The 9,636-nt window shown below is 46.1% G+C and overlaps 1 protein-coding gene across 1 annotated transcript in view; it reads left to right on the forward strand.

The window, feature by feature from the left end:
* ONECUT1 (one cut homeobox 1) overlaps positions 1-8,241 on the forward strand; it is a 16,572-nt gene extending 8,331 nt beyond the window's left edge. The window contains exon 2 of the mRNA XM_009276465.1: positions 7,949-8,241. Coding sequence (XP_009274740.1) covers positions 7,949-8,241 — 293 coding nt within the window. The remainder of the gene's footprint in view (positions 1-7,948) is intronic.
* Positions 8,242-9,636: the final 1,395 nt, after the last annotated feature.

Consider the following 9,636-nt stretch of genomic DNA (forward strand, 5'->3'; position numbering starts at 1 on the left):
GCGCCGGGGAGGGCCAGCGCGGTGAAACTATTGACGTAGTCGCAAAAATCGTTCATTAAGGCAATTTAATCTTTGCTATTAAATGTCCTTTCAATTCATCTGGGGTAATTAAGATGCAGTTAAAGTGATTAAATTCTAGTTACTTATGCTAGACAAAGAAATACTCGTCACAGTAATACGGTTAACTGAAGACCCAGCTGAAGAAATTTAACATTTACTTTAAATGATATTGTAGGAAAATCGGGTGCTTTCCCCTGATTGATCCACTTAGCAACATACTCTGTAACGGTGATGTCAGCTCACTCAAGTGGTGACAGATCCATCAACACCGTAAGTTTGCGTAAACCCCAGAATCCCAAACTGTTGAGTCAGCACTCCTTAGTCAGATCCACTTTATTATTCCAGGGGCAGCAAATTAAGGTCACTCATTTTAATACAGCGCGCAGGAGTGAGATGTTCACCGTTCAGTCCCAGCTGGGATCTATACATTGGCAGGCTGATGGCACTCTGTGAGCTTCCCATGTAGGAACATACTTTCATCTCTTTTCATGTCATGAAACAACAAAAGAGGAGTATTGCCTGGGCTTGCTGGCAGAGAAATAAGATGCAGAACAAATGACCTCTGAGTAGATGGATACACCTGCGTTCTAAATAAGCGTAAATGCAAATCACTAGAAAGACAAGTGCAAAATGCTGAATGATGCCAGGAGTAATAAGAAATAATTTAGTGTGGGTTCAGACATTTCAGAATAGCGCATACTCTCTTCAGTTGAAAGGGGAAAGTTTTGGGGAGCAACGGATGAACTGTGTCGCTCATGTAGGCTTTCATCACTGGCACGTGGATGGCCTTATCCTACGGTGGGTTGAAGCTCTTGGGAATGCTCTTTGCAGCACCAATGCTGGCCGCTACCTGCTACAGCGGGAGCACACGGCCACGAGCTGCCCTGACGCGCAGAGGCTCTGTCGCATGCAGCACCTTTCCGGAGGGACCCCGTCTCCCAGGCGCCTTCGAAGGCCCCAGGGCAGTGACGAGCAGGATGGGGCGGTGCAGGGGACCACCAAATGGTGACGTATCAGAGTGAACGGCACACAGCAGCTTCCGTCATTCATCCAGGCCAAACAGATTTGCTTGCTTTTAGTTCGTCTGGTGAAGTCTGCCCTCAGGTAGCAGGTGTCTTATAGGCCCCTTATCTTGCTCTCATATTCCCCCAAATATGAAGTTCTTGATAATTAGGAAAGATCTGTCATCCGTGTGTCTCTCTGCACACTCCAGAGGTGTTAGTCACATGATAAGGATGGAGCTTATCACACTTTATTATATATTATCATCACCATGAATTTACCATAAACTTTTGGCTACTTGCTTCCACTGAGCTGTTGTAGCCAGTGTGATTAGGACTATCTCTGACGGCCAAAGTCCTTAAGCAGTTTCAACCTCCTATGGAAATCCTGCTGCCTTTTCCGCCCAAAGGTAGAGCCTCCTTCAGAATAATATCCTCCAGGATATTCTCTAGCTTGTACCAGTGAAGAGTTTTCACTCTCTAAAAATGTTATTGGATATTTTGTGATGTTTCAAAACTAGAAGCAGATGCTTTAGAAAGAGATTCCCGGGGTCTTAGTGGGCGCAGTTCAGACTGTGGCTGAGGCAGGTCCCAGCCTTTATAGACCCAACACAATAGAGATTAGAAAATACACGTAAGGAGGGAATTCTAAAAGGGGTTTTTATGTCTCTAAGACATGACCTGTATACCTGAGGTTGGGATAGCTAAAAGACTAGATCCTGTACACCTGAGGTTGGGATAGCTAAAAGACTAGACTTTGCAAGAGGAGGGGGAAAAGATGATAATCACAAAACTTTTGAGAACTCTCTCAAGTCAATCTAAAATATGTCTCCTTGTCTCTCCTATGGCACATGCAGAAATGCAGGGCTTTTTCGGCACTTCTTTGAGCTGGGCTGCATCATTTCTGGGGTTTTTCCCACTCATGGGAAGGGTGACTGCTCTGAACCCACAGCAACAAAGCTGTTGGCTTGTAAACTCCCCATTGCTTTCTGGGAATCTCACAGTGGAGTCTTTGAGAGCAGCATAAAGCAGTTGGTTTTTTTCTCCTACCTGTCTGAAGCAAATGTAATGCTCATGAATACTGAGGGTGAGACAGTCCTGAAAACTAAACTGGTCCAGTGAGGGTGGTAGTGAAGACCCCAGAGCTCAGTGCTGAGTTTACCTTCTGATGTGAAGCAACCAGAAAGTGCTCTCTCAGGCAAGACAGAGCCGAGCCCACAGCCGTGAGAGATCCCCAGTCCTCTTTGTTCCCCAAAATGAATATTTCAGCTACAAAATGGGTTCCTACAGACTCCTTCTGTCCATAGCGTCCGGCTCAACCTTCCAGCCATAGCGCTAATTGGTGTCAAATAATGTGTCAAATGTGATGGAAATGAGTGTGGTGTGAACCTGCTCATGGGGAGCTGAACCAAGACCACCGCCTCATCTCGTACAGGGCACTCGATGGCCATCAAGTAATAATGGCTTGTGGTCAGCAGTGACCCGGGTCAGAGCTGGAAATGTGACCTGTAACCTTGGGGTGAAAGGCCCCGTATCCCATCGCTGGTGGCCAGCACACGGTCTCCTCTCTGTGTCAACCAGGCTCTCAATTAAGCATGGCTGGAGACATTACCCTGTGTGTGTCTCCCCGTTGCTGGTCTGGACCCGCTCTGGGTACAAACAGAGGAAAAAAGGGCTCCCTGTAAGCAGAGACGCACTGTGTGCCTTGGCTTCCTCCTGGCGGGGTGGGAAGACTCATGCCAAGGCACTGGTGGGACTGTACACTTCCCTTCCAAGAGGAGCTGTAGTGCCGTGCTGTTGCAGTGCGCTCGGGCAGATGCGCTGCCCTGTGTCCCTCCTCCCTTTCCACCTACTTTGTACGGTCAAAAACCCGGTCTTGGCCATTGCTTGTGCCTGTCCCGGAGCTAGTGGGAACGGCTGCTGGCAGCTGGTGAGCAGCGTGGCCCTTCGGGGTGCGTGGCCGCTGCCTCAGCCTGCTGGTGTGCGTGTAAGGGCACAGCTCTCTCGGTGCCAGGTCTGAAACCTCCTAAATCCACCTTCTTCTTCCTCAGCATCTGCCACTTTTCCATGCTGTGCCTAAGAGCATGCGCTCAGTGATGGCAACGTGGTGGGCCACCAGCTGAGCAATGCCCTTTGCAGTGAGAGTGGCCCTCTGCCCTCACAACTAGCCACAGGGCTTGGGGTAGGTTTCGCCCAAGTAGGATTTTCCGTTGTCATTCCCCCTGCTCCGGTGCCAATTTTCCAGAAAAGAATCCAGCAGAACTTGTGGTGGTATTTCATTACGTGCCCAAAACAAGAGAGCAGAAAGCAGGTTTCTTGAGAGCATTACCGGTTTCATTCTTTGCTTTGGGTTTTTAGAAAGGAAAATTAGTGTTTACCACATACAGCTAGGCACACGTGTACGCACCAAGTGCTCCTGAAAATTGATTTATGGTAATCAGGGTTTTTTTCTTAGATTTTTAAAGAGAAATCAACCTCTAGGGATGAAAGACTAGATCAAGCATCAGGGTTAACACCTCAGCTTACTGTAATCTTGACTTTTAGACTGACAGAACAGTGTCGTTCACATCACAGGTGGGCAAAATATCCTCTTCGCTATCTCAACCTAAAGATGCAATTAGTGCCTTTTCACGGGGGACACGATCCTGCTCACACCTCTGGCAGAGCAGGACTGATTCTGCCGTGCTGCACATAGCTGGGCCAGCCGGGCGCTGCAGGAGGGTGGCGACAGACGGTGGAGCTGCAGCAGTGAGACCCCGGTTCTGTATCGCGCACAGGCAACCGGGCCTCAGTGAGATATACAGACCTTACAAGGTTTGGCAAGTTAACTCAGCCAAATCCCTCGGGCGACTTAGAAGGAACAAAGGGAGACAAAAATAGATTGATGGACTGTATCAGGAGAATTGCAAGTGTCAAAAATATCTGTTGCTCAGGGCAGAGGAAGATGGAAGTGACTGGAAGAGGCCAGAGTTCAGCAGTGGATTTATAAGGCTCCTTCTGGCACTGATAATATTACATTGTCATATCCGAACATATGTTGCCGGAGTCAGAGTGACTCTTTCTTTATCCTCTGCTTTGCTTTTTTCTCAACTAGACTTTCTTAAGGCTTTTTCAAAAGGCATCACAAGGAGCATCGCTCAGCCGGGGCAGCCCAGAGACAAAGAGCACATCTGGCTGCACGGGGGAGCGAGGGCAGCGTGCGATCAGGTATGCCGCGGGAGATGTGCACGCCTCTGGGGAGCACAGCACCCCACAAAGCGCCCAAATTCAGCTTCTGTGCGGTGGGAGAGGGTCCGCTCACCATGCTCACGGGCAGGTGCACGTGAAGAGCATTGGTGCAAATTATTTTTATTATCTTCTGCTACGTGAAATAAAATCCAGATGAAGGTGTGTCACAAACAGTTTTGAAAACAGACTCTGGTGTTTTTCCAAAAGAGGGTTTCAGTCGGTGTCTCTGGAGCCTCTGACTTCAGCGGACACCCTTGCCGGCGTTAGAGGAGGACCGGGCCCAGGCGGGCGTAGCTGCTTTGTCTGAGCGTGACCTGGGCTGAGCGCAGGCTGCTGTCGCTGGGCTGGATGGCTCCAATTTGTCAGCCCTCGCAGCGTGAGCTGGCCGGGCTCTGTGCCTGCTCTGGACACGCTCGCATGTTGGAGCAGATTTTATCCCGTGGTGTACATTTGTTCTCTGGCAAGCTGGAAGCTACAATTTATTATTAAAATTGATTGGCTCCAGTGCAGGGAAAACGATCGTAAGGAAACCCTATTACAGTTTTTCATTATCACCATTATTTATTTTTAAGTGCTATTAATATTCCTGAGTCTGGACAAGGCAGAAGATGAAAGGTGGTATCCACCCTTGCTGCTCACAGCCCAAGGCCTGGTAGTACTGTCTGCAAGGGCTCTTTGAACAATTAAGCATATTGGAAAGTTTTTGCCCTCAATCTGCCTCTGGCGAACGGTAACGGGAATAGAGCTGAAAATGAAACAACTTTTGCATTGCCTGAAAATGATCCGGATTTTGAAGGCGTTCCCAGTCTCTCCCAGGTAGAAAAAGGCTCTGCGAGCAACGCTGGGCAGGGCCAGGGCCAGCGTGCTCCTCAGCAGGCACCGGGGATACAGGAGGATCCAGGGTCAAAGCTCGGCTCGGCTGGGCTGCTCTGCTAGGGGCAACGGACGCCTCCGGTTCACCTGTTGGGGCTGTGCCGTGTTCAGCGAGGATTGAACCTGTTGCGTGTGGGTCTTCGTGTCTCAGATGAGGTCCCAAATTGCAACCGAGTCAGTATCTCACTCTCTGAACCAATACATCATTAGTCCTTAATTCAAAGTAGAACTCCATCTTGGATGTGAGGTCAAGAACTGTCCCATTTCGTAGGCTAAACTAGAGCATATCTTCACCTGTTCCCACTGGGTGTGGACCAAGCCATAGGAAACCAACAATCCTGCATGATAGTTTGTTGAAAAATAAAGTCCACGGCGGTCTGCAGGAGGAAGGGATGGCTCCCAGCTTCTCCAGAGAGCACCATGGGAACCTCAACGCTCTCTTTCTGATGGGCTTGACTGAAATGAACTTTTATTTGCAAAATACTAAAATTGGCTTATTTGTACCATAGACTGGATAGGATTTTTTTTTTCTCCCCAGCAATGAGCACTTTTTTCTTACCTCTGTGATGTTACTAGCAGTAATCATGAGGTCTCTGATACAACTGAAGTTGAGGAACAAGGTGTGTTGTAACTCTTGGGACATTTTCTAAGGAAATAAATATTCAGGGATATTACGTTTCAGGACATGAGCACAAGCTCAGGAAGACAACGTGTTAAGCAAGTTAGTTTCACAATAGACGGTCGGGTTTTTGTTATTCTCTATGATTTCAGAGAACTCATGTACTAGTTTGTGATTGAAACCCCGGAGGTTTACACCGCTAATTGAACTAGCTTTTTATCTACTGCTGTGACTGCCATTTGTGATGTGACGATTCCTGCTGAAGCATCGTACAGCGCTGACTCAGATCATGCTATTTGTGTAGTTAGGATTTTGTGACAAATGGTGATCTGGACAGAGTATCTAGGTGAAAGCTGGAATTTGTGTAGTCTTTGAAAAAGGAAGGTGTAAAGCAGCGTGAGCAGAAATGAAGTGTTGGGCACGGCAAACGTGTTCTGAGCTTGGTTTGTCTCCTTTTGTGCATGAGCCCGTGAGGAGGGGCAGAGTCGGAGCTGGAGGCTGGGGTTGTTACAGCGCCGAGCTTCTGCGGCTGCTTCCACGGGAGCTTTTGATCGTTGAACGTAGACGTGTATAAAAGATTGAGATTCTGTTGATATCTTCTTTGCTCCTCATTCCTAATATTTGTCAGTAAATAACAGACTGTTCTTGCAAAAGTATTTTTAACCCTTGAGTTACCAATGTTAACTTTCAACGGGGATGCAGAATTATTGCACGAGGAGCTGATCCCCACAGTGAATTCAGCAGCTTGACTTCAGTGGGGGCTCGCTTGCATGAGGAAACCTGTTTTTCAGCCCAGAAGCCCCACACCATTTTAGAGGTCAGGATGTAACTTCAAAGCACTCTTCAAAGGTTTTCAGATAAAAATAACCATAGAAGATATGAGTTTGGCATCCCAGTCCATTTGATCAGTGTGTCATTGCTTATGAAAGAATGTGTAGCTGGAATACATTTTGCTAGGGAGCTCTTCAAAAGCTTCTCCTCAGAGGGGGCTGAGACGCCGGTGGCTTGGCCCCCGCCTGCCTGGGCCAGCAGAAGGTGCCTTTGCATCTCCTGAATCTTGCTGTCTGATCTGTGCAGTTGCTATTTCTCCAAGTACAAAAGGTGGATGACTATTTTTATACCTCCCTCGAGCAATTAAAGCCTCGTGCCAAGGCTGGCTCTTGGTAGCAATGAAAGATGTAGGAAGGACCTTTGTAAAGTAATTTGCTGTTTTCATTCCAATAACTGTGGAACAGGTGGAGACACTGCACAAAATTCTTCATATAATCAGCACTGATCTCCACAGAAATCAGGACTAGACAGGCACAGAGGCAGAACATCCATATTACCTTCAGAAATACATCTCTAAATCGGCATTAAAGGACAGTTAGAGAAAAAAGGGGAAACAGACAACTTCAGACTCTTTTGAAAGTGAGACAGAGCAATCTGTCCTCCCAAGGAAACCTTTTATCCTAGCGAAATGCTAACAAAGATGAGCTGGCAGACAGTCAAAGGCTGGTGGGGGGATCCGGGAGTCGCTCTCCCAGCCCCCTCGGATCCCGCCTGGCAGGTGATCTGCAAGGCAGATTTCACATTGCAAGCGCCCTTTAATAATGTAGAACAAAATAACGTTCTGAAAGGGAAAGAAGGGATGATAGATGAAATAAGGTGAAATTCTATAAGGAAGATTTACCACACCGTTGTTCTGCATGTCAAAACGTGGTTTATTTTGTTCAGAATACATAATCGTCTGGCCTGTAAGACTGTAGTAGCATCCTGGTTTCTCCCAATTCCTTATTTCTCGGCCAATGAAAAGCTACAGAAATGAATTGACAACAAATAATGAGGGTAAAAAAGGTGGGCAAGGTTGACTTTAGAGCTCAGTGAATTTCCACTCTAGTTCATAGGGATATTACGTAGTTAAATTCTCATCGCTAATGGGCGTTATCAAAGTGTAAACTCTCAGTAATAGCATTTGCTGAGTTTTAACAGACAATGATAAAGGTATTTTCTAATTTCCTTATATTTTTATAGTCTATTATAAGTTAAAAAATTAAATTGATGTGTCACACATCCTCTCCAAATTTGGAAGCTGAAATGAATGGTCCTTTTCCCCTGGTTTGTCCTGTACTGCGTTCCCGCGGACTCCTCTGCCAGCCCTCTCTAACCGTCCTCCCCTTTCTTGCAGCGTGCAAGAGGAAAGAACAAGAGCACGGGAAGGATAGAGGGAATACACCCAAAAAGCCTCGGTTGGTCTTCACGGATGTCCAGCGTCGAACTCTACATGCAATATTCAAGGAAAATAAGCGTCCGTCCAAAGAATTACAAATCACCATTTCCCAGCAGCTCGGGTTGGAGCTGAGCACCGTCAGCAACTTTTTCATGAATGCACGGAGGAGGAGTCTGGATAAGTGGCAAGACGAGGGCAGCTCCAATTCAGGCAACTCATCTTCTTCATCAAGCACTTGTACCAAAGCATGAAGGAATAACCACGAACTAAACCTCGGTGGAAAAGCTTTAAAAATAAATAAATAAATAAATAAAGACAGACCAGGACCTCAAGATAGCAGGTTTATACTTAGAACTATTTGAAAAAAATGTTATTTATAAGTCCAAAGAAACCAAAGACTTATTTCACCTGCATTATGACTTTGTTCTAAGACACACACTTTAGTAGGACGACGACTTGCAAAAAACGGAGAGGAAGAAGAAAGCGAAATGGAGGGAATGAAACGGAACGCAAAGAGAAGAGGAACAGACCACTGGTCTTACACCTTCGCCCATGATCATCTTCACCGTACTTGGCTGTTTAGTGGTTTGGAGCATAGTGATTTCTTGTCATTGAACGGACATCTCTTCAGACATGGCTCTTCATTTCCACAGCAATTGCCATGAAGGTGTAGAGTGTATCCGTACTGCATACACACCGGTGGTTAGGGACTTAGTCAGGGCTGGTCTTCAGAGAGGGTTGTGCCATGGCGCGACCAACAAAGCGTGGAGTCGTCTGAATTCATTTGAAACGGTAGTGTGATTTTTGCTGTTTCATGGTTTGAACTTAACCGGTGCAACGCCCGGAAACAAGTTCAAACTAGGCAAAGAAATTTTGAATGGTACCTAAACCAGTGCATTCTCTTTGTTTGTTAAGGAATGTTCAGATTTAAAAAAGGAAAACTATTCCATCCATAAAAAAAAAAAATCGACTAGCTACCAAAGAACACATTTAATAATTATATTGCAGGTATTTTATTGCAATGATTTTAATATTCCAAAGCTATTTTTACACAAAATACTATGTAGAGTTATAGGTATAAACTAATCTAACTGTATAACACATAAAACTTGTAATCAAGACTGTTATTTGCAATTAGTAAAACCACATTATTGTTTCTTTCCATGATTGGCAAGAAAGAATGTCATCCGAGGAGATCGCAGCCCCTGTCGGAGCACAGGTACTGATAATGGGATGCTGCTTCCGTTGAAGTCAGTCAGCCTTTTTGTCACTGACTTCAGCGGGAGCAAAAAAAAGGGGCTGTTAGAGCCATGTGTAAGATAGTGTGGTAGCTATCGTGCGTGCATCCCCTTATTAACACTCTCCCAGGCTGATACTGCTGGAAGCCCGTTGAACAGTGCTCTTTGCAAACCGTGCACTGTATATAAATATAGCTCAGCTCTGCCATCTAGCCTGCAAACAGGAGACCTGAGGCATTTTGTATGCAAAAATGAAAAGAATTGCGAAATGTAAAACCACAGGGCTCAGCATCTGATCGATACTCATTGACATTAGTGAGCTTTTTTTTACCTATTGACTTTACTAGGCAAAGGAATAGCAATAGCTTTGAAGGCTCGTGGCCTTTTCCTGTTGAAAACAGTGGTACA

The sequence above is a fragment of the Aptenodytes forsteri genome, unplaced genomic scaffold, assembly GCF_000699145.1.
Source record: "Aptenodytes forsteri isolate BGI_AS27 unplaced genomic scaffold, ASM69914v1 Scaffold1, whole genome shotgun sequence".
NCBI lineage: Eukaryota > Metazoa > Chordata > Aves > Sphenisciformes > Spheniscidae > Aptenodytes > Aptenodytes forsteri.